At 41.5% G+C, this 25388-nt stretch overlaps 1 protein-coding gene across 3 annotated transcripts in view; it reads right to left on the bottom strand.

Moving 5' to 3' along the window:
- Positions 1–22373, bottom strand: part of RORC (RAR related orphan receptor C) — a 46082-nt gene extending 23709 nt beyond the window's left edge. The window contains exons 1-2 of one of the 3 annotated variants that reach the window (XM_070766300.1): positions 22316–22373; positions 10928–10960 (exon numbers count right to left, since the gene is read on the bottom strand). In XM_070766300.1, coding sequence (XP_070622401.1) covers positions 10928–10946 — 19 coding nt within the window. In that variant the 5' untranslated portion in view covers positions 10947–10960; positions 22316–22373. Of the gene's footprint in view, positions 1–10927; positions 10961–20239; positions 20359–20972; positions 21340–22315 lie in introns of those variants that run through there. The other 2 variants (XM_070766299.1, XM_070766298.1) reach the window with 2 other exon arrangements.
- Positions 22374–25388: the final 3015 nt, after the last annotated feature.

The raw sequence follows: 25388 nt of genomic DNA, 5'->3' as shown, positions 1-25388 counted from the left end.
CAATGGATATATGTTTATCCCAGGCAGGTTTAAATTCAGTTACTGTGGATTTACCAACCACGTCTGCTGGAAGTTTGTTCCAAGGATCTACTACTCTTTCAGTGAAATAATATTTTCTCATGTTGCTTCTGATCTTTCCCCCAACTAACTTCAGATTGTGTCCCCTTGTTCTTGTGTTCACTTTCCTATTAAAAACACTTCCCTCCTGAACCTTATTTAACCCTTTAACATATTTAAATGCTTCGATCATGTCCCCCCTTTTCCTTCTGTCCTCCAGACTCTACAGATGGAGTTCATGAAGTCTTTCCTGATACGTTTTATGCTTAAGACCTTCCACCATTCTTGTAGCCCGTCTTTGAACCTGTTCAATTTTGTCAATATCTTTTTGTAGGTGAGGTCTCCAGAACTGAACACAGAATTCCAAATGTGGTCTCACCAGCACTCTATATAAGGGGATCACAATCTCCCTCTTCCTGCTTGTGATACCTCTAGCTATGCAGCCAAGCATCCTACTTGCTTTTCCTATCGCCCGACCACACTGCTCACCCATTTTGAGACTGTCAGAAATCACTACCCCTAAATCCTTCCCTTCTGAAGTTTTTGCTAACACAGAACTGCCAATGCAATACTCAGATTGAGGATTCCTTTTCCCCAAGTGCATTATTTTACATTTGGAAACATTAAACTGCAGTTTCCATTGCTTTGACCATTTATCTAGTGAAGCTAAATCATTTACCATATTACAGACCCCTCCGGGAATATCAACCCTATTGCACACTTTAGAGTCATCGGCAAATAGGCAAAACTTTCCTACCAAACCTTCCCCACTTTAAGCCCTAGAAGAAACTTTAATAAAATAAATGGAACACAGACAAAAAAGGGCATTTTCGACACAAGGTAAGCAAACAAATAAAACGCATCGAATCAAAGCGGGATCCCAAAACCGTACGGTTTTTCAGAGTCAGAAACGCACCGCTGAAAAGCCCCCCCATTGTACCACACCAAAAGACTTCCTGAAAAAAAAAATACCATGCAGCTCTGAATCTCGGTTTTGCAATGTGAGAAATCTAGAATTTCGGTTCACAAATCTCCTGGTTTGAGAGATTTTTCAATTTTAGCAATTGAAAGTAAGATATCCCCTGATAACCAGCCCAATTGGGGCTTGGGGACAGGTCTTAAACACTTAAAAAAAAAAGAAAAAAAAAGAAGTTGTGAAAATTTACGGGGTGTCCTCTCTGCCTTAAGGTAGTCAATTTGTGAGAAAGAGGAAGGGAGGGAAGGAAGAAATGAAAGAGAAAGAGAAAGAAGAGAAAGAAGAGGAAAAGAGGGAAAATGAAAAAGAGAGAGAGGAAAAAAAGGAGAGGGAAAAAAAGAAAAGAGAAAAAGAAAAAGAGAAAAGAGAAAGCGAGAGAAAAAGAAGAGAAAAGAGAAAGAGAGAGAGAAAGAGAGAAAGAAAGAAAGAGAGAAAGAAAGAAAGAAAGAAAGAAAGAAAGAAAGAAAGAAAGAAAGAAAGACTCTAGTTAATTTTGGGTGTAATTGAGCAATTTATCCAGGGGCTGGCACCGAATTTAAACCAAAACTGTGCCGTTTCTCTCAGGTCCCTTACAATGCAATCCTGCAAATAGAGGTAATACCGTTTTTTAAGTTTTGCAACTCTTTCTTTTTATTTCTTTATTCAATTTCTATTCAATTACCTACCAGAATTATTAATGCACATAAGAAATGAGGTGAGTCTTTCTTTCTTTCTTTCTCTCCCTTCCTTTCTTCCTTTCCTTTTTCTTTCTTTCCTTCTTTCCTTCCTTTCTTTGCTCTTTTCTCTTTTTGTTCTTTCCTTCCTTCCTTCTTTCTTATTTATTAGATTTGTATGCCGCCCTTCTCTGAAGACTGGGGCTGCTCACAAGATACTTTTCTTTCTTTCTTTCTTTCTTTCTCTCCTTCCTTCCTTCCTTCTTTATTTCTCTTCCTTCCTCTTTCTTTTTCCTTTCCTTCCTTCCTTCCCTCCGTCCTTCCTTTCCTCCTTTCCTTCCTCTTGCTTGCTTTCTCTCTTTTTCTTCTTTCTTCCTTCTCCCCCTCTCTCCCTATTTCTTTTCTTTTCCTTCCACTTGCCTTCATCCTCTCTTTCCATTACTCCCCCCACCCCCGTACTTCTCCTCCTCCTAATTTCCAATGAGGACTTTGGTGCTCACAGGACCAGAGTTTTTCTAGATATTGCAACATTAAACCTCTGCTTGCTGGTTTTAACTTCTCTTACCTTCCTTGATTTATACGTTTTTGTTTTTTTGTCAAATATGTAAAGGACAGTCGTAGTTTGTATAAACATAAGTAAGAAATAACAACGTAAAGTTTCATCTTAGAAACATAGAAGATTGACGGCAGAAAAAGACCCCCTGGTCCACCCAGTCTGCCCTTATACTATTTCCTGTACATTTTATCTTAGGATGGATCTATGTTTATCCCAGGCATGTTTAGATTCAGTCACTGTAGATTTACCAACCACGTCTGCTAGAAGTTTGTTCCAAGCATCTACGACTCTTTCAGTCAAATCATATTTTCTCATGTTGCTATTGATCTTCCCCCCAGCTAACCTCAGATTGTGTCCCCTTGTTCTTGGGTTCACTTTCCTATTAAAAACACTTCCCTCCTAAACCTTATTGAGCCCTTTCACATATTTAAATGTTTCGATCCTGTCCCCCCCCTTCCCCTTCTGTCCTCCAGACTATACAGATTGAGTCCATGAAGTCTTTCCTGATAGGTTTTATGCTTAAGACCTTCCACCCTTTTTGTAGCCCGTCTTTGGACCCGTTCAATTTGATCCATCTCTTTTTGTAGGTGAAGGTCTCCAGAACTGGACACAGTATTATTCCAAACGGGGTCTCACCAGCTTTCTGCATCTTATTTCCTGCATTCATCTTATTTTTATTTTATTTATTTATTTATTTACTTTGTCTAATACACAATGAGGGTTTTAGTGGGTATACACATAGTAAAATAAATCATGAGGATTTACTCATAGTAAAATATATCTAAGAAAGAATAGAAGAGAAGATATAGGAATGGAAGAAAGGTATAGGATATATAGGAGAGCAATAGGACAGGGGACGGAAGGCACTCAAGTGCGCCTGTACTCGGCCCTTACTGACCTCTTAGGAATCTGGAGAGGTCAACCTATTATTTCCAGGAGGCCACCTAGAGAGGCATTCAAAGTCTCCAAAACGCTGAACAAGTCCAGTAAAACGAAAGCGCCAAAGGAATCGAGAACCATAACATTCATCCATAGCATGGTGACACAAGCACATCAATGCACACCGAAAGATCACACACAAAAATTGCACAATCCCAGATGAAAGCAGCTTCTGTCTTTTCAAGACCGGGCAGCGTAGAAAAAAGGATGCCAGAATTAACTTGATATTTTTTTCCAAACTGAGATTTAACAACAACAACAACAGAGTTGGAAGGGACCTTGGAGGTCTTCTAGTCTAGTCTCCTGCTTAGGAAGGAAACCCTACACTACTACACTACGAATTTGATGAGAATTTTCTGGGATTCTGCAAAAGGATGCTTGAAGGAAGCAGGAAAGATTGCTTGAACCCCCAACCAATTTTCTCTCCTGGGAATTGTGCCTCTAGAACAGAAGTTTGGAGAAAGTTTTCTTCTCTTTTTAAACTTTTTAAAGTTTCAAGAAGTTGGGAGAAAAATTTTCCTTTTTAAAAAGCTTGAAGAAACTTTCCTTATTTTAAAGTTTGGAGAACTTTGAAGAGACTTTTCTTTTTTAAAGCTTCAAGACGTTTGAAGAAACTTTTTGTTATTTTAAAAGTTTGGAGAACTTTGAAGAGACTTTTCTTTTTAAAAAGCATCAAGACGTTTGAAGTTTTAAAGTTTGGAGAACTTTTAAAAAAAACTTTAAAAGCTTCAAGGAGTTTGGAGAAAGTTTTCCTTTTAAAAAGCTTCAAGGAGTTTGGGAAACTTTTCTTTTTAAAAAGCTGCAAGAGGTTTGAAAAAACACTTCTATTTTTTTTTTTACAGTTTTGAGAACTTTGAAGACACTTTTCTTTTTTAAATTGTCAAGAAGTTTGAAGAGAATTTTCTTTTTAAAAAGCTGCAAGAAGCTTGAAGATTGTGATCCCTCTGTATAGAGCGTTGGTGAGACCCCATTTGGAATAATACTGTGTTCAGTTCTGGAGACCTCGCCTACAAAAAGAGATTGACAAAACTGAAGGGGTCCAAAGACGGGCTACAAAAACGGTGGAAGCATCAAACTTACCAGGAAAGACTTCATGAACTCAATCTGTAGAGTCTGGAGGACAGAAGGAAAAGGGGGGACATGATCGAAACATTTAAATATGTTCAATAAGGTTCAGGAGGGAAGTGTTTTGAATTGGAAAGTGAACCCGAGAACAAGGGGGCAAAATCTGAGGTTAGTTGGGGGAAAGATTAGAAGCAGCGTGAGAAAATATTATTTGACTGAAAGAGTAGTAGATGCTTGGAACAAACTTCCAGCAGACGTGGTTGGTAACTGAATTTAAACATGCCTGGGATAAACATAGATCCATCCTAAGATAAAATACAGGAAATAGTATAAGGGCAGACCAAATGGACCAGGAGGTCTTTCTCTGCTGTCAATCTTCTATGTTTCTATGAATGAGGAAGGAAGGGAGGAAGAAGAGAAGGAACGAAAGAGAAGGAAGGAAGGAAGAGAAAGAAGGGAGGGAGCGAGGGAGGGAGGGAAAGAAGGAAGGAAGGAAGAATCCACAGTAATTGAATTTAAACATTCCTGGGATAAATATAGATCCATCCTAAGATAAAATACAGGAGCTAGTATAAGGGCAGACTAGATGGACCAGGAAGTCTTTCTTTGCCGTCAATCTTCTATGTTTCTATGAATGAGGAAGAAAGGAAGGAAAGAAAGAGAAGGAAGGAAGGAAGGGAAAGAAGGAAGGAAGGGAGGGAAAGAAGGAAGGAAGGAAGGAAGGAGGGAAGAATCCACAGGAACTGTATGTAAACCTGCCTGGGATAAACATAGATCCATCCTAAGATAAAATACAGGAACTAGTACAAGGGCAGACTAGATGGACCAGGAGGTCTTTTTTCTGCCGTCAATCTTCTATGTTTCTATGAAAAAGCTTCAAGAAGTTTTAAAGAAACTTTTCCTTGTTTTAAAGCTTCCGAGAACTTTGAAGAGACTTTTCTCTTTTTAAAAGTTTCAAGAAGTTGGAAGAAACTTTTCTTTTTCCTTTTTTTAACCATTTCAAGGTCTGAACAACTTCCCCCTCCCCGGCCATCCCCAAGAAGCTTCCCTCTCCGACGTCCCAACCCCGGTACCTCGCATGGTGCCACAGGCTCGTGGGGCAGCTGACGAGAGGTTGGCGCACCTGTTGCAAACTCGAGGGTGCCAGGTGCGCAGACCCAAATCCTCGGAGGTCGGCGAACAAAAACTGGTCCAATATTTCTTCAAACGTTCTCTCTCCTTTCGGAAACGACACCCCCCCCCTCCATCGGCCAGGTGATGTACGCTCACCTCAAGGCCGTCATTCCCCAAGGGGCCAATCGAAAGCCCTGTCTGGCATTTTGGGGGGTGGGGAAAAAGAAGGGAGAAACCGACGGAAAGTTTCAAAACCACAACGACGAAAAAAAAAAAAAGAACGAGAAAACAGAACGACCACAAAAAAGGGACGAGTTTCCATTAGCTAAAACACACACACACACACACACACAAGAGGGATGTGTGTGTGTTTTTTGGGGGGTGGGGGGTGTTCCTACTTGACAGCAAGTCTTTCAAGATTTGGGCCGAAGAGAGCTTCCCCCCCCCTCTCCTCTCGACGGATTGTAGACTGGCTCACTGATCCGAGTGACCTGTCTTTGGCTGATCTTCTGCGCCCAGTGTTTGTCGCCGATTTTGCAGGTATGGAGAAGGTGGTGATGGAGGGGGGGGCAGTGAAGATGGGGTGGAGGGGGGGTATAATTTTGAGGTCCCTTCTGAAAAGGCGGCCTCGCTTAGGATTTTGGGGAGTTAAAAAAGGGGGGAAACACCTTGATTTAAGCGATAAAAATTGCCATTTTAGCAATTGCCAGTAGATAGATAGATAATAGGTGGATAGATAGATAATGATGGATAGATAGATAGATAGATAGATAGATAGATAGATAGATAAATGATAGATAGATAAAGATAGACAGACAGACAGACTGACAGATAGGCAGACAGGCAGGTGGAGGAAAGAAGGAAAGATTAAGGAAGAGAATGATAGATGGATAGATAGATGATAGATGGATGGATGGATAGACGGATAAATAGATAGATGATGGATGGATAGATAATAATAGATAGATAGATAGATAGATAGATAGATAGATGATAGATTGAGATAGATAGATAGATAGATAGATAGGTAGGTAGGTAGGTAGACAGGCAGGTGGAGGAAAGAAGGAAAGATTAAGGAAGGGAATGATAGATGGATAGATGATAAATGGATTGATAGACAAATAGATAGATGGATAGATAGCTAGATGGATGGATGAATAGATAGATAGATAGATGGGTGAATAGAGATAGATAGATAGATAGATAGATAGATAGATAGATAGATAGGTGGGTGAATATAGATAGATAGATAGATAGATAGATGGGTGAAGATAGATAGATAGATAGATAGATAGATGGGTGAAGATAGATAGATAGATAGATAGATAGATAGATAGATAGATAGATAGATAGATACATAGATAGATGGGTGAATAAAGATAGATAGATAGATAGATAGATAGATAGATAGATAGATAGATAGATAGATGGGTGAAGATAGATAGATAGATAGATAGATAGATAGATAGATAGATAGATAGATAGATACATAGATAGATGGGTGAATAAAGATAGATAGATAGATAGATAGATAGATAGATAGATAGATGGGTGAATATAGATAGATAGATAGATAGATAGATAGATAGATAGATAGATAGATAGATATGCTTTTTTCAGAGTTGAAGGACAGTTTTAATGGCTTACATTTGATCAGCAGAAGTAAATTAAAATTGGCTCATGGTTTTTCTCAAATGTATGTAAGTGTGTGTGTAACATATTTGTGTAATATACTGGTGCAATAAATATGTGAAATATATTTGACAGAAAACACACACACACATATACACATTTATATATTTATACAAATATAAACTGCTCGAAAAAACAAAGGGGACCCTCAAAGAACCCATCCTAAATCTGAGTGAATGAAATATTCTCATTGAATCCTTTGTTCTGTACAAAGTTGAAGGTGCTGACAACATGTGGAATCGATTGTCAATCAGTGTTGTTTCCTAAGTGGACAGTTTGATTTCACAGAAGTTTGATTTACTTATCAAAGTTACATTCTGTTGTTTAAGCGTTCCGTTTATTTTTTTGAGCAATGTATAGATTACACAGCTGAAAAAAAAAATCATGAGCTAATTTTAATTTACTTTTGTTGACCGAATTTAGATACTGTCAATCTCACAGAATTGAATCTGGATCATTTATAGATAAATTGGCTTTTCTGAATCTTTTAACACAGATATTAAAAAAAAAAACCAGGCCTTAATACACTACAATCATGATTGTTGGGGCATCTACTCAAAAATATTTGGTAAACAGTAAGACTTTCCCCCTAAGTTTCTTTTTAATTATTGAACTGATTATAATAGTATATTATTATTATTATTATTATTATTATTATTATATTAATATTATATATTATATAATATATATATTAATGGGTAATAATTAAGGCCTCTTCCATTCATTTTATCCAATGGAAAAAATCCTGTCTCTTTTGAAACCTAAATGTGGGATTATTATTTTTATTACTATTATTTTAAATGACCCTTTTTATCTAAATCAGTGTCGCTTAGGTGAGAGGGTCGACGTGGAAATTTAATAAATGAATGAGTTAATTAAATACTCCCCTGAGATTTTTAGATAGTTTGTAAAGAAGGCAAGGGAGTGAACGGGGCAGTTTCCAATGATTTGGTTAGTTCCTTATTATTATTGTTGTTGTTGTTGTTGTTGTTATTATTATTATTATTATTTAGTTTAAAATTATTTGTTAAAAAACAATTTTATTTATTTAACTAGATTTAATTAGATTTCTATGCCACCCTTCTCAGCCCACTTTAAATTTTATTTTAAAATTTAAATTTGATTTAAAATTTATTTAAAATTACTTTAAATAAATTTTAAATGTATTTAATTTAATTTAAACATAGAAACAAAGAAACAAAGAAGATTGACGGCAGAAAAAGACCTCCTGGTCCATCTAGTCTGCCCTGATACTATTTCCTGTATTTTATCTTAGGATAGAAACATAGAAACATAGAAGACTGATGGCAGAAAAAGATCTCATGGATTTAAATAAATCCTAAGGTTTATTTAAAATAATAATAATATTTTTTTGTTGTTTAAAAAGCCCAAAATGCTTTATCTCTGATTTTTTAAATTCAACTGAATAGTCCCAAGTTAAGATCTCATCTGCTATTCTGGGGGTAATTTTTTTCTCTCAACATACATTCAAACAATACAGTATACCTTCTCCGGGTCCCGTCAACTAAACAATGTCGGTTGGCGGGCCCCAGGGGAAGAGCCTTCTCTGTGGCGGCCCCGACTCTCTGGAACCAGCTCCCCCCAGAGATTAGAACTGCCCCTACCCTCCTCGTCTTTCGCAAACTCCTTAAAACCCACTTTTGTCGTCAGGCATGGGGGAACTGAGATATCTCCCCCGGGCCTATACAATTTATGTATGGTATGCTTGTGTGTATGTCTGTTTAATAATGGGGTTTTTAATATTTTATATTGTAAATTATTAGATTTGTTATAAACTGTTTTTATTGTGTTGTGAGCCGCCCCGGGTCTACGGAGAGGGGCGGCATACAAATCTAATAAATAATACTAATACTAATACTAATAATAATAATAATTTCCCATGAATAAAATGCGGTATTTTGTTAGTAACCAATATCAATCATCCAAAAAGTTGCAATTATCCCCGCCTAATTTCGTCATCCAGTTACCTACGTTTTCCTTTTAATTAAATTCCCTCCTTAATGTAAAAAGATAACACCAGTCCTATTTCTAACTTATTAACCATTATGCCATTAGGGCTTCCTTCCTCCCTTTGTTCATTTTTCTATAAACTACGAAAACTTTGTATAGCCAACCAACCAATTTCGTTGCCAAAAGAGAAATTAAAAAGCAAAACGTAACAAATAAACATACAAAAATTTCAGACTTCTTCCTCCCCCCCTCTAAATAGTACATTTACTTAATCCTGCTTTTTAAAGAGAGATGATTATACATGATCAAAATATGCTGGTTTGGGGGTTTTTTTTGGAGGGGGGTCACCGCAACCCCATGTCATTGACGTAAGGTGCATCAATTTCCAGCACGGTTCCTTCCTCCTTTTGGGGTTCTGACGGGGACACATGGTACTGATGATGCCAGCCAAGGATACGAGAACCCATGATGCTGATCGGTCGCACAGGATGGGGTTGGACCACACCAGAAAAGTGTGCCACGCACCCCGCAGAACGGAATGTAAGGTGTGCCCCACCTCCCACGCCCACAAATTTCTGGGGAAACACCCCCCCCCCCAAAAACCAACCCCCCTCCAGGTTTGACAAAAATACAATTATATAAAAATACAAGTTGAATACACAAGATCTTGCAGACAACCCTCGCTGCGTAAAAGGACCTTGTATTGGCAGTTCTGTGCTAGCAAAAACTTCAGAAGAGAAGGATTGAGGGGTTGTGATTTCTGACCGTCTCCTAATGGGTGGACAGTGCAGTTAGGCAGTAGGGAAAGCGAGTCGAAGGCTTGGCTGCATAGCAAGAGTTATCACAAGCAGATAGGGGGAGATTGTGATCCCGCTGTATAGAGCGCTGGGGAGACCCCGTTTGGAATAATACTGGGTCCAGTTCTGGAGACCTCACCTACAAAAAGAGATGGATCAAATTGAAGGGGTCCAAAGACGGGCAACAAAAATGGTGGGAGGTCTTAAGCATCAAACTCATAGAAGATTGAGGGCTGAAAAAGACCTCCTGGTTCATCTAGTCTGCCCTTATACTATTTCCTGTATCTTAGGATGGATCTATGTTTATCCCAGGCATGTTGAAATTCAGTGATTCTGGATTGAGCAACCACGGCTGCTGGAAGTTTGTTCCAAGCATCTACTCCTCTTTCCGTCAAATAATATTTTATCACGTTGCTTCTGATCTTTCCCCCAACTAACCTCAGATTGTGGTCCCTTGTTCTTGTGTTCACTTTCCTATTAAAAACACTTCCCCTCCGAACCTTATTTAACCCTTTCACCTATTTCAATGTTTCGATCGTGTCCCCCCTTTTCCTTCTGTCCTCCAGACTCTACAGATGGAGTTCATGAAGTCTTTCCTGATCAGTTTTATGCTTAAGACCTTCCATCGTTTTTGTAGCCCGTCTTTGGACCCGTTCAATTTTATCCATCTCTTTTTGTAGGTGAGGTCTCCAGAACTGGACACAGTATTATTCCAAATGGGGTCTCACCAGCGCTCTATACAGCAGGATCACAACCTCCCTCTTCCTGCTTGTTATACCTCCAGCTATGCAGCCAAGCATCCTATTCGCTTTCCCTACCACCTGGCTGCACCGTTCACTGTTCACTACCCCTAAATCCTTCTCTTCTGGAGTTTTTGCTAACACAGAACTGCCAATACAATACTCAGATTGAGGATTTATTTTCCCCAAGTGCATCATTTTACATTTGGAAACATTCAACTGCAGTTTCCGTTGCTTTGACCACTTCTCTAGTAAAGCTAAATCATTTGCCATATTACGGATGCCTACGGGAATATCAACCCTATTGCACACAAAACCTTGCAAACTCCGAATCGAGCAGGGCCCCCGTTCCCACCATTGGTACTCACAGCTGTGTGCCTTCTTCATGGCCGCAGCAACTCCTGAAAGGAAAGAAGAGGGAGAGTTGAAACCCGAGGCCTGTCGGGCCCACAGAGATACCGGCGTTGAAACTGCCCTTCCCAAACCGTCAATCTTGGGATCCTTCGCCCACATCCTATCTCCCTATCAGGCGGTTGGGTAAGAGGCTGCGATGACGTCATGGAAGGAGCCATCAGCCAGCCATGGGAGGTGAGCCAATGGTCCACCTGATGCAACAGGGGAGGCAAAGCACCATGGGCTTTAGGGAGGCGGAGGAGGAGAGAAAGAAGAGGAGGAGGAGGAGGAGGAAGAGAATTCTTTATTCTTTACAGAATAGAGGTTTATACATTCTATTTAAAAAGAAGAAGAGGAGGGGGAAGAAGAAGAAGAAGAAGAGGAAGATAAGGAGGAGAAGAAGAGCAGCAGGAGGAGGACGAAGAGGAGGAAGAGGAAGAAGAGGAGGAAGAGAAGGAGAAGAGGAAGAAGAAGAGGAGGAAGAGAAGGAGAAGAAGAAGAGGAGGAAGAAGAAGAAGAGGAGGAAGAGAAGGAGAAGAAGAGGAGGAAGAGAAGGAGAAGAGGAGGAAGAGAAGGAGAAGAAGAAGAGGAAAAAGAAGAAGAGGAGAAAAAGAAGGAGAAGAAGAGGAGGAAGAGAAGGAGAAGATGAGGAGGAAGAGGAGGGGGAAGAAAAATAGAATTCTTTATTCTTTATAGAATAGAAAGATATACAGAATTCTATTGAAGAAACAGAAGGAGGAGGAGGAGGAGAGAAAGAGGGGAAGAACAGGAGGAAGAAGAAAATAGAATTCTTTATTCTTTACAGAATAGAGGTTTATACATTCTATTTAAAAAGAAGAAGAGGAGGAGGAAGAAGAAGAATTGGTGCTCTTTGAGCTTAGTGCAGGCATTTAATCACCCAACTAATTAACATTCTCAGCGCTAGAAGAGTTGGGTGATTTTTGGCCACAAGGGGGAGATTTTGATCACAGCTATCAATTTACATGATTAATAATAATAATAATAATAATAATAATAATAATAATAATAATACGAAATCCAGCATAGTGATCTCGTTTGCTGTGTTGTATTGAAATAATAATAATAATAATAATAATAATAATAATAATGAAAAACCCTTAAATCTTATCAATACCATCCTCCCATATCCTAAATCCCAGTCCAATCTTATTTATGCTGGAACAAAAAAATGTCAGTTTTCGTGGCCCCCATTAAGGGTTTTAAAACCCACTACTAACAATATCCAACATCCTTCCAACAGCTTGTAAGAGGAGGAAAATCTCACTGCCTCTTTACAGCTCGCTGATCCACGGGTCAGGAGTTCGAATTCCGCAACGGTTTTAAAACACACACCCACGGACACCGCAAATAATCTATTAATTTTATACAACCTTGCCAATTCTTAAAAATCTAAATGAAAAATTCTTCCTCCCCATCTTACTATGAAAAGTTCCGTTATATCAATGCAAACTATAATAAAATCTCTTTTATTTGTGTGCGAGTTTTGTGAGTTTATGGTTGTGTTGTTTATGTTTATTGGATTTGTATGCCGCCCCTCTCCGTAGACTCGGGGCGGCTCACAACACAACAAAAACAGTTTATAACAAATCTAATAATTTACAATTTAAGACATTTTTAAAAAACCCATTATTAATCAGACATACCTACAAGCATACCATACATAAATTGTGTGAGAGTTTGTGTGTTTATCTTTGTGCATGTTTTAAAAACCAACAACCACAGCCAAGCCTCTACTCCATCCCTGCAAACTTTTAGGAACTAAGGGAATCATTGGCGAAACACCTAAAATGGGGGGAAAAAAATCTTATTTTCCTACCACCCACCGCTAGCTCTCTATTTCGGTGCTCTGCTCATTCACCTTTCTTGGATTATCCCCAACGCACCTGGAATACTCGGCATTATCTGCCACTACATCGCAGGGAATTGGCCAATCGGGCCTTCCTATTTAACCAGAGAAGGAGGCTACTAGTCCTCATGAGCCCTCATGGTTTTTTTTTGGTTTTTTTTAAATGGAAGCCAATATCAAAAAAAAGGCTCCGGGGTGACTGCTGCAGAATTTCAGCACTGATAATACCTCGATATAAATCAACATGCATCTGGGTTTGCGGCTTTCGCGAACAGATTCAAAGATTGCCAAACCAGTGCACGCTACAAATAGACTGAGAGAGAGAGAGAGAGAGCGTGTGTGGAAATTTGAGAGAGAGAGAAAAAGAGAGGGAGAGGAGAGAGAGAGAAAGACAGAAAGAAAAAGATGAAAAAGAGTGTGCTGAAATTTGAGAGAGAAAGAAAAAGAGAGAGAGGAGAGAAAAAGAGAGAAAGAGAGAGAGAGAAAAAGAGAAAGAGAGAGAGAAAGAAAAAGAGATCAGGCTGAAATTTGAGAGAAAGAAAGAGGAGAGAGAAAAAGAAAGAATGTGAGAAAGAGAGAGGGGTGGAGGTGGGATATAAATCTGAGATCCCTTCTTAAGACGGCCTCGCTTAGGATTTTGGAAAATTAAAAAAACTGGGGAAACACCTTGATTTAAGCAATTAAAATTGCCATTTTAGCAGTTGTCAGTAGATAGATAGATAGATAGATAGATAGATAGATAGATAGATAGATAGATAGACAGACAGACAGATGGACAGATAGATAGATAGATAGATGATGATGATAGATAGACAGATAGATAGATGGACAGATAGGTAGGTAGATAGATAGATAGATAGATAGATAGATAATGATGATAGATAGATAATGATGATGATGATAGATAGATAGATAATGATGATAGATAGATAAATAGATAGATAGATAGATAGATAGATAGATGGACAGATAGGTAGGTAGATAGATAGATAGATAGATAATGATGATGATGATAGATAGATAATGATGATAGATAGATAAATAGATAGATAGATAGATAGATAGATAGATAGATGGACAGATAGGTAGGTAGATAGATAGATAGATAGATAGATAGATAGATAATGATGATGATGATAGATAGATAATGATGATGATGATAGATAGATAGATAGATAATGATCGTATCAGGAAAGACTTAATGAACTCAATCTGTATAGTCTGGAGGACAGAAGGAAAAGGGGGGACATGATTGAAACATTTAAATATATTAAAGGGTTAAATAAGGTCCAGGAGGGAAGTGTTTTTAATTGGAAAGTGAACACAAAAACAAGGGGGCACAATCTGAAGTTAGTTGGGGGAAAGATCAAAGGCAACATGAGAAAATATTATTTTACTGAAAGAGTAGTAGATCCTTGGAACAAACTTCCAGCAGACGTGGTAGATAAATCCACAGTAACTGAATTTAAACATGCCTGGGATAAACATATATCCATCCTAAGATAAAATACAGAAAATAGTATAAGGGCAGACTAGATGGACCATGAGGTCTTTTTCTGCCGTCAGACTTCTATGTTTCTATGTTTCTAATGATGATAGATAGATAGATAGATAGATAGATAGATAGATAGATGATAGATGGATAGATAGATAGATAGATAGATAGATAGATAATGATGATGATGATGATCAGTGTTCCCTCTAATTTTTTGGGGGGTGGGCGGAAAAGTATAGTGTCTGAGCGGCAGTCCCTTCGGGACTGGGTGGCACAGAAATAATAATAAAATTTCTCTCTCGGCTTCTGGGCAGGTTTGGAAAACTCTGAGTTGATGATGATTTTTAAGTGAGCGATTGCTCACTGCTCAGCTTTGAGGGAACTATGATGATGATAGATAGATAGATAGATATTACATATTTACAACAGCACGAAGCTTAAAACTTCAGCCTGATGATGGTGAATGTGATTTCACCGAAACGTCGCATAGACACTCAAAATATTACACGGGGCAAAACCCGAACTCAGAACAATCTACATAGATATGTATGTATGTATGTATGTATGTATGTATGTATGTATGTATGTATGTATGTATGTATGCTAGTTCTCTGCTTTACAAGGCAGAGTTCACCAGATCGAATCCCAGTAAAGGAAAGGGTGTGGCTAGCTGATGAGGCCAGAACAAGGCCGAAATGGGACCATCCTAGTCTCCCTTAATTTTAAAATTCCAGCTAAAAACATTTAACATATATATATATATATACATACATACACAGTATATGTGTGTGTGTGTGTGTATATATGTGTATATATGTCTCACATGTTTTTTCTGTATTTTTAAAATTAAATTAATTTAAAATTTTAAGTAATTTAAAATTACTTTTTAAAATTAACATGTATCACATGTTTTTGCTTAATTTTTAAAACTAAACATACAGAATATAGATTGTTGGCTATGAATAAATTAACTGCCTTGAAATGGTCCTGGGGTGGGCCAAGAGGCAAAAAGGAAGCTGTGACCCTCCTTCAATATACCAGGGTGATCAGACCCAAAACACACACACACACACACACATATATCCAATATATATATACAGTACATACATACATATACATACACACATACATACATACATCTACTGTATATACTGTATGTGTGTGTGTGTAGATTGTTATGAGTTCGGGTTTGACCCTGTGTAATATTACACACTCAAAGTATTACACGAGATAAAACTTAGAACAATCTACATACATACACATTTTTATTTGGGGCCGGAAGAGGCAATGGGGGGGGGGGGAAGGAGGGGGCCAAGGTTAATTCTCGGGGACCCCTTTTCAACACCCCCAAAGGCTTCTTCAGAGTTGACTTCCCCTTGGCCCTCGCCTGCCCCCCCCCCCTTCCAAGAGTTTTGCCGGGGAAATCGGCTTGGGCCCGGTGGAGTTGCCGTCAGCCCCGTCGTCCTCATTTGAACTCGGCTCTTACATAACTCCTTTCCCAGGCCCTGGCAGTCGGCCAGTCCCGGGGCGGGGAGCCAACACTCCGCCAGCTGCAAAGCCTCTTTGGCTCTTCCAGGCCGTAGGAGTCAAACTGAGAGAAAGGGAGAGGAAGGGAAAGAGAAAGAAAGAGAGAAAGAGAGAAAGAAAGAAAGAAAGAAAGAAAGGGAGAAAAAGAGACAGACAGACAGAAAGAAAGAAAAAAAGAAAGAGAGAGAAAGGGAGAGAGAAAGAAAGAGAGAGAGAGAGAGAGAGAAAGGGAGAACGAGGGAGAGAAAGGGAGAGAGAGAGAGAAAGAGAGAAAGAAAGGGAGACAGACAGTGAGAAAAAGAAAGAGAGAGGAGAGAGGAAAAACAGAGAGGAAAGAGCAAAAGAGAAGAGAGTGGGAGAGAGAGAGAAAGAGAAAGAAAGGGAGACAGATAGACAGACAGATAGTGAAAAAAAGAAAGAGAAAGAGAGAGAAATGGAGAGAGACAGAGAGTGTGAGAAAGAGATAGAGAAAAAGGGAGAAAGAGAAATGGAGGAAGAGAAAAATGGAGAAAGAGAAAGGGAGAAAGAGAGAAAAGACAGAGAGGAAAGAGCGAAAGAGAAGAGAGTCAGAGAGAGAGAGGAAGAAAAGGAGACAGAGAGAGGAAGCAAGAAAGGGATTAATGGAGAAAGAGAGAGAGAGAAAGAAAGAAAAAGAAAGGAAGAGTAAGAGAAGGAGAGAGAAAGGGAGATACACAGAGAAATAGAGAGAAAAAGAAAGAGAGAAATGAAGGAGACAGAGAGAGAAAGAGAAAGGGAGATAGAGAGAAATGAAGAAAGAGAGAGAAATAAAATGAAAGGGAGATACAGAGAGAGTGAGTAAGAAAGAGAGAAAGACAGAAAGATAAAAGGGGAGAGAGAAAGAAAAAGAGAAAAAAGTGAGAGAAACAGAAAGGGAGAGAGAAAGGGAGAAAGAGCAAGAAGTGAAGTGGAGAGAGAAAGAAAAAGAAAAAAAATAAGAGAGAAAGAGAGAGAAAGGGAGAAAGAGAAAGTCGGAGTGTGTGTGTGTATGCGTGAGAGAGAGAGAGGGAAAGAAAGAGAGAAAGAAAGATGAACAGAAAGGAAGGTGAGAGGAGGAGGAAGAAGGAAAGACGCAGCACGTCCACAACATCCATAGATACACAGAATCCGGGGCCTTTTTAAAGGGATCTTTGTGGCCCCGTGTGGCTCCAATGCCAAGGAAGAGTCTTGCCAAGCCTTCATGGCATCTAATTCCACCCTGGGCCGTCCAACCTCGCAGGGTTGTTGAGAGCCCAAGAGAAGGGGGGAAGGAGAAGGGGGTTGTTGGGGGTCGGAGCCCGACGGTTCGGAGAGAGAATCTCGAAGGCGCGCTCACAACAAGCACACCGACGCCCACTTCTGCCCTGGCAGAGATTCCAGGCTCCACCCGAGCTGGCTCGCAACTCCGCACGCGCCCAGAGGTTATGTAACGACGGGGTTGCCGGTCGCGCAGGGCCCCAAATCGCACGACGCTCGCCAATCTCGCTCGCACCCAGAACCAGCCATGGAAACAGGAGCTGTCTCCCTCCCCAAATTCCTCCTGTGATCCGGGGATGATGGGTACCGTTATCCGAAGCTCCGGATCGGAGCAAGCTAAACACAAAAGGTTTATCCGGCATCCGTTTCATCATTGCCCTGTTGGAAAGGAGGCCACTCGGAGATCACTCGGGAAATCAAGCCCCTCAGCGGGAGCCAATTTGCATAGCTCCTCCCCAGCTTTCTTTTGATTGGCCCTGCCAGGAACAGAGGGGATTGTGGGACGGTTTCCCTTTCCAAGGAATGCTCAGTTAAGTCCTCTTTAGGGTTTCCTGAGCATGCCCAGAGTTCTTTCTGCCTCCAAGCAGGCCAGCGCTGGGTTCAGACCTGCCGAGGGGAGAAAAATGGATTCCCTTCCCCTCCCGACTGCCGGCCAATCAGCGGTGGCTCTTTTGGCAGTTGCAAACTGCCATTCCGATAGGAAGGAAGGAAGGAAGGAAGGAGGGAGGGAGGGAGGGAGGGAGGGAAAGGAAGGAAAACCAGAATGGAGGAAGGATAGGAGGGAGGAAGAAAGGAAAGAAGGAAAGAACAAAGGAATGAATGAAGAAGAACAAGAGGGAAGAAGGAAGGAAAACCAGAATGGAGGAAGGGGAGGGGAGAGGAAGAAAGGAAAGAAGGATAGAACAAAGAAATGAATGAAGAACAAGAGAGAAGGAAGGAAGGAAGGATAACGAATGGAGGAAGGGTAGGAAGGAGGAAGAAAGGAAATAAGGAAAGAACAAAGGAAGAAGAACAGGAGGGAAGAGGGGAAAGGAAGGAAAACAAAAATGGAGGAAGGATAAAAGAGAAGAAGAAAGAAAAGAAGGAAAGAACACAGGAAGGAATGAACGAAGGAAGAAGAACAACAGTGAAGGAAGGAAGAAAAGGAAGGAAGGAAAACAAGAATGGAGGAAGGGTAGGAAGGAGGAAGGGAAGTAGGAAAGAACAAAGGAAAGAAGGAAGGAAGGAAAACAAGAGTGGAGGAAGAAGAGAAGAAGAAAGGAAAGAAGGAAAGAACAGCAGAATAAATGAAGGAAGAAGAACAAGAGTGAAGGAAAGAAAAAAGGAAGGAAGGAAGGAAGGAAGGAGATCCGTGACTCCTTCCCGTCATCGTGTGCAATTCCCGCGTGCCAGAGCTCCAATCGCAACGCCGAAGAAGCTTCTGGAAGGGCGAGATTGCGCCATTCCAGCCACCCCGCTGGGCTGCCCGACGGATCCAGCTTTGCGAAGGAAGGAAACTCCCAGGCCGAAGCAAGTGAAACTGACTAGGTCAGCTTTGGATTCCTTCGCAGGGCTGGAGAAACAGACCGGATCAAAGGCAATTCCCAAGCCGGGATTTGGAAACGAGTCGGCTTTGGGTTGCCTAACAAGGAAGGAAAAAAGGATCAATAAATAAAGCGCAAGTTTATTTGGCAACAGTGCTCCCCTTTGGAAAAATTCGGGAAAACTGACCCGAGTCCGGTCAGTTTCCGAGGAAACAAAAAATGAGTAAATAAGGCAACTAGATTGGTTTTTTTTTTTTTTTAAAAAGCATCTTTACTGCTGTGATGAGAAGGATGGAGCTAGCCCAAGTTCCAAGCAAGTCTCCGATAGTCCCGGGTTCAAAGAGTGGGCTGCAAGTCTACCTCGCAGGGCTGTGAGTAGCATCCTACAGAGCTGGGGAAAAGGAACGAGGCGATTTCATTTCCTCCAGCTGAGTTTTCTCATAATATTGAACACTGTAACAAGTGGCACAAATTGAAAAAAATACATGTTTCTGAGCTGCCTGCAGGGGCCGAAATCTCCCCAATGCCATTCTGATATTCTGCATAATAATAATAATAATAATAATAATAATAATAATAATAATAATAATAACATTAACAACAACAATCTTGTTTCCAGGTTTCTAGCTCTCAACACAAGGCGGGCCCCAAATGTCCCCAATGCAATTCTAATTCTAATAAATTCTAATAATTCTACTACTACTACTACTACTACTACTACTAATAATAATAGTAATAATAATAATAATAAAAAATTTTCTCCAGGTTTCTAGCTCTCAACACAAAGCAGGGGCCGGAATGTCCCCAATGCAATTCTAATTCTAATTCTAATAATTCTAATAATAATTGTAATAGTAATAATTGTAATAATAATAATAATAATAATTCTATTAGTAATAATAATATAATATTTTCTCCAGGTTTCTAGCTCTCAACATACGGCAGAGCCCCAAATGTCCCCAATATAATTCTAATAATAATAATAATAATAATAATAATAATAGTAGTAGTAGTAGTAGTAGTAGTAATATTTATTTATTTATTTTATTTATTTATTGGATTTGTATGCCGCCCCTCTCCGGAGACTCGGGGCGGTTAACAGCAACAATAAAGCAGTGTACAATAGTAGTCTGATGTTAGAAACCCATTAATATAAAAAAAGTAATAATAATAATAATAATAATAATAATAATAATATCATCATCACCAGGTTTCTAGATCTCAGCACAAGGCAGAGCCCCAAATGTCCCCAATGTAATTCTAATTCTAATAATAATAATAATAATATCAACAACCACAATAACAATACAGTACAAGGCAGGAATCTGCATCTCAATGCAACAACAGGAAGGAAGGAAGGAAGGAAGGAAGGAAGGAAGGAAGGAAGGAAGGAAGGAAGGAAGGAAGGAAGGAAGGAAGGAAGAGAAAGTTTCCCAAAGAAGGCAAAAAGTTTTTTTTAAGCCCCCCCCCCAAATAAAAGCAGACAAGAGCCCCTCCCCTGCGGGTCACTTTGAGGAGGGGGGGTGAACGGGACCCCCCATCTCCAATCCTCTCGGAGAGCCGTGCAGGACTTCAGGGCCCGTGGGGCGCAGCCGGACACACACACCCCGGCCGGCCTTACCTCGGGGGGCGTCCCGGCCGCGCTTGCCCGCACGGGGGCCGCCGGTCTCCATCGGGCGAGGGCCGGCGGGGCTCCACCAGCGTTGGCCCCGGAGCTCCAGCGCGGCCGCCGCGCTCCTCGCAGTGAGCTGGCCCCTCCCCCGCCCCGCCCCCTCGTCCTGCCTCTCCGCCCCCCGGGCAATTCAACCGGTGAAGCTCGGCTCCAGATGGCGGCCTCGCCCCCGCCGGCCCGGGAGGATGGGCTTTGTAGTGCAGGCAGATGGGGAGATTGCCCCCATTCTATCCACTCCTCCCCTCAATTGAAGCAGTCATCCAACTGGTAAAGTTCGGCTCCAGGTCGCTGCATTCACGCCCCCCCCCCCACCACTCTGCCGGGCAGGGAGGATGGGCTTTGTAGTGCAGCCAGATAGGGGAGATTTCCCCACCTTACAGACCCCTCCCCTCAATTGCACCAGTCACCCAACCGGTAAAGTTCGGCTCCAGATCGAGGGCCCCACGTTCTGCCCCCTTATTCCGCCGGCCCGGGAGGATGGGCTTTGTAGTGCAGTACCATAGGGGAGATTTTCCCTACCTGAGACCCCTCCCCTCAATTGAACCAGCCATCCTCGCCCGCTTGCCCCGCGCGCAGCAGCCGGCTATGCCACTGGTGAAGCCGCCTTTTCTCGCCCCGTCCCGCTCGAAAGAGGGTCCCCAAAAGTTACCCCACCCCGCCTCACGCGGGCCTGAAACCTTACCTGTGGCATTTCTACCTGCCGCGCCCGCCTTCCTTCCTTCCCCTGCCTGGCTTTACCCGACGAACTCCTGCCTGGCGAGGGAGCTGGGGAGAAGAGTCGGCTCTCCATGGAAGGGGCCGCCCGGTTCAGGCCGCGCTAAAAGGTGCCCGAATGGTGCCAAGAACCGCGCGGGGGCAAAAAGAGGCTGCCAGGCAGCCATAGCACCGGGGCAGCTCACCCGCAACCCACGATTAGCGCTCGATTAGCCGAGGCTGCTGCTGTTGCCGCAGCCGCCCAAGTTACACAACTCGGCGGCGTTGGATCGGGGCCAGCAGCCGGGGCCCCCCTTCTTTGGCCTCCCCCTCTCTCCTCCCCTCCCTCCGCCCCCTTGCACGTGGGCTCCCGCGTGTAAAAGTCCTTGCACGCCCAGCTGGAGAGGAGGAGGAAGAGGAGGGAGCGCGCGCGTGGGCTTGGGCGCGCGCGTAAAAAATTATGCGAGGTTTGCGGGGGGCGCGTGAAAAGAAAAAGAACTCCGCTCCGGGTCCCTTGCACGCTCACCCACTCACTCGGGCGGAGAGAAGCAAAGGAACTGCGCGTGCAAGGAAAAAACAAGAGGGTGGGGACTTAACGGGCGTGCAAAAATCGAGAGCGAGAAAAGCGGTGGGGGTTTATTTTGGCACGCGCGCAAAATAAAGCGAAGTTGCGGGGCGCGCAATAAAAGAACTCCCCTCCGGGTCCTTTGCACGCCCACCCACTCACCCGGGCCGAGAGAAGCAAGCAAGGGACTGCGCGTGCAAGAAAAAACAAAAGGGTGGGGGTGTTAACGGGGGTGCAAAAACCTCCCTTGCACGCCGTTTTTTACGCGCGCGTAAAATAAAAGCATTGGAGAGGTCAAGAGCGTGCAAAGGGAAAAAGAGAGAGTCCGCTCGTGTGCCTTTGCACGCTGCCCGGCAGGAGAGAAGGCGTGGCACGCGCGTGTGCGGGTGTGCTTGCAAAAGTGGCCCTGGGGGTCCTTGGACACGCCGAGGGTGAAGTGCGCGCGTGCGTTTGTGTGGACCCAAAAAAGGGTAAATAGGCGAGCTCAAAAAACTCCGCACGCCTAAAGGAAGTGTGACACGGGTGTGTGTTTGTGTAAAAAGGACAAAACCGAGCTCCCTTGGGCAGGGGCAGTCTACCGGATTCTGGAAGCTGTGTTTGTGTGTGTGTGTAAAAGTTGCCTTCTAACTGAGCTCCCTAGCCAGGGGCAGTCTACCCGGAGACACCAAGGGCAGAAGTCCTCCTCAAAATGAAAGGCAGGGGATGATGGGTGCTGCCACCCAGCCCTTCCAAAGGGCGCCAGCCAACCCCTCCCCGGGGATAATTACTGTTTACGTCCTCGGCTGCTGTGGCACATGGGTCCTCGCCCCGCGGCTGGGGTGTTTCTGGCCGCGAGACTGGCCGGGAGGGGAATGAGGTGTGTGGTGGCAGCTCACCTGTGCTAGGTGCCAAAGTGAGGGCTCCTCCCCGCCCGGCAGCGGTTGATTGAATTGGCTGCTTGGCTAGCAGGCAGCAATTGCACAGGTGCAGCGTAGGTAGGACGGTGCGCTTTCTCGTTTGCACAATCCTCACCCACATTTCAGCTGCCAGGATTGCCAGCTGGCAGGGTTTCTGGTGAAAACTGGGAAAAAAGGAAAAGCCGGATTCCGATTGAGGGAAAGGGGACCAAGAGGAGATGCCAACGAAATTTGCAAAATGGCAAATTTGGGTTTAGTTCAGGTTACGAAACAAGCCTTTTTGAAAAAAAAAAATAATAATCCCCAACCGGTCAAAAGCGAGGAGAGAAATCCAATGAATTAAAATGAATTTATTGAATGAATTTAACAACTATCGCGGCCATATTGTATGAATGTTATGTGTACGTATGTCACTGGGTTAGTTATTATGGCTGTTAACTAAAATTTTATTGTTTAAATTTTTATATTTGACTTCTTCTTGGTGTTTTTTGTAATTTTACAAAGTCGCTCCAAGTCTTTCGGGATCGGGCGGCATAGAAGTCGAATCAATCAATCAATCAATCATAATAATTAATAATTAATAATAATAATAATAATAATAACAGCAACAATAATACATTGGCATTCTTCAGTCTCGAAAGACCATGGTATCATATTCTGGATAATAATAATAATAATAATAATAATAACAACAACAACAACAACAATTATATACATTTATATATTTTATTATTATATAAATATATTTAAAATAAGTATTATTGTAATAAATATAATAATAATAATACCCGTGAAACTGACTAGACCGCCTTTCAGTGCTACAGAATCCAGGCAGGGCACTCTAAAATGGGTTAGTTATTGTTAATTAAGATTTTATAGTTTAAATTTTTATATTTGACTTCTCCTTGGTGTTTTTTGTAATTTTAGACTGTTGTAAGCCGCCCTGAGTCCTTCAGGGTCGGGCAGCATAGAAGTCGAATAAATAAATAAATAAATAATAATAATAATAATAATAATTATTATTAAATAATAATAATAATAGCAGTGAAACTGACTAGACTGCCTTTCACCGCTACAGAATCCAGGCAAGGCTCTCTGAAAAGCAAATAATCCTTCGCTAAACGAATGCGTCAGACGGAGCGAAACAACAGCGAACAAACCGGCATCATCCTGGTTTGTTTCCCTCCCTGCACCCCCCACTCCCCGCCCACAAAAGCAGGCTGGGTCCCTGCCCACCCTTGAGGGGGTGTCGAGCCGGCTCTGCCAGCTGCTTATATAACTCCCAAGTGACTCACCGCCTTTTGATCCCGGAGCGGAGAATGGTTTTTAAATCCGGGTGCCAGGAACGTCGCAAGGAGCTAGTCCTCAAGGCGGAAAAAAAATCCCCAAAAAACAGCCTTTTAGAAAGCCACTCCGGAGTGGAGAGTGGCACTTGTTTTCTCCCCTTCAAGTGAGCCTCCCTGTTTAAGTGCAGTCTACCTGGGGAACCTTCAAGTCAATGGGCAGACCTGGTTTTGTCCTCCTGACCGTGGGCGTTTGTGTATCTCCCCATTCACTCCTTTTTTCCTCTTGCAGGAATATTTTTCAATTTAATTTAATTTTATTCGACTCCTAAGGCTCTCTTGCTCTCACTTTCCTGTCCTACCTGGCAGGGAGGCGTTGCAGAGTGGCATCGAACTGCAAAGCTGGCAGACCCAACACCCCACAGGAAGGGCTTCCATCCACAGCGAGTATCCCGGGATGCCCGATCTGGAGGAGAAACACAAAAAACTATCGACAAAAATAGAGACACGACGGAATACATTCACCGTCCAATAATAACTTTTAAAATCTATCTATCTATCTATCTATCTATCTATCTATCTATCTATCTATCTATCTATCTATCTATCTTCATCTCTCTCTTTCTCTCATCTATCTGTCCGTCCATCCATCCATCCATCAATCTAATCTATCACTCTCTTTCTCTCAACTATCTATCTTCATCACTCTCTCATCTATCTATCTATCTATCTATCTATCTATCTATCTATCTATCTATCTATCTATCTATCAATCATATCTATAATATCTATATCTACCTATCTATCTATCTCTATAATATCTATCTATCTATCTATCTATCTATCTATCTATCTCTATAATATCTATCTATCTATCTATCTTTATCTCTTTCTCTCATCTATCTGTCCGTCCATCCATCCATCCATCCATCAATCTAATCTATCACTCTCTTTCTCTCAACTATCTATCTTCATCACTCTCTCATCTATCTATCTATCTATCTATCAATCATATATATAATATCTATATCTATCTATCTATCTATCTATCTCTATAATATCTATCTATCTATCTATCTATCTCTATAATATCTATCTATCTATCTATCTATCTATCTATCTTTATCTCTCTCTTTCTCTCATCTATCTGTCCGTCTGTCCGTCCATCCATCCATCTAATCTATCACTCTTTCTCTCATCTATCTATCTTTATCACTCTCTCATCTATCTATCTATCTATCTATCTATCTATCTATCTATCTATCTATAATATCTATCTATCTATCTACCTATAATATCTATCTATCTACCTATCTATAATATCTATCTATCTACCTATCGATCTATCTATCGATCATCTATCTTATCTGTCTGTCTGTCTATCTATCTATCTCTCTTTCTCTCATCTGTCCGTCCGTCCATCCATCCAATTTATCTTTCTCACTCTCTCTCTCTCTCTCTCTATCTCTGTCCATTCATTCATTCATCCATCCATCCATCCAATCTATTTATTGGATTTATATGCCGCTTCTCTCTGAGGTCTAAATCCCATTATGTTTTTTTTAAAGAAAAATTTAAAATTTATATTTCTTTTAAAGAAATAATTCAAGGCCAATATCAAATGCACCTTCTATTTTTAACTTAAAAACAAAACAAAACTT

This window comes from Erythrolamprus reginae, chromosome 13 (genome assembly GCF_031021105.1).
Source record: "Erythrolamprus reginae isolate rEryReg1 chromosome 13, rEryReg1.hap1, whole genome shotgun sequence".
Classification (NCBI taxonomy): Eukaryota; Metazoa; Chordata; class Lepidosauria; order Squamata; family Dipsadidae; genus Erythrolamprus; species Erythrolamprus reginae.
This window is presented reverse-complemented; position numbering and strand designations above follow the sequence as displayed.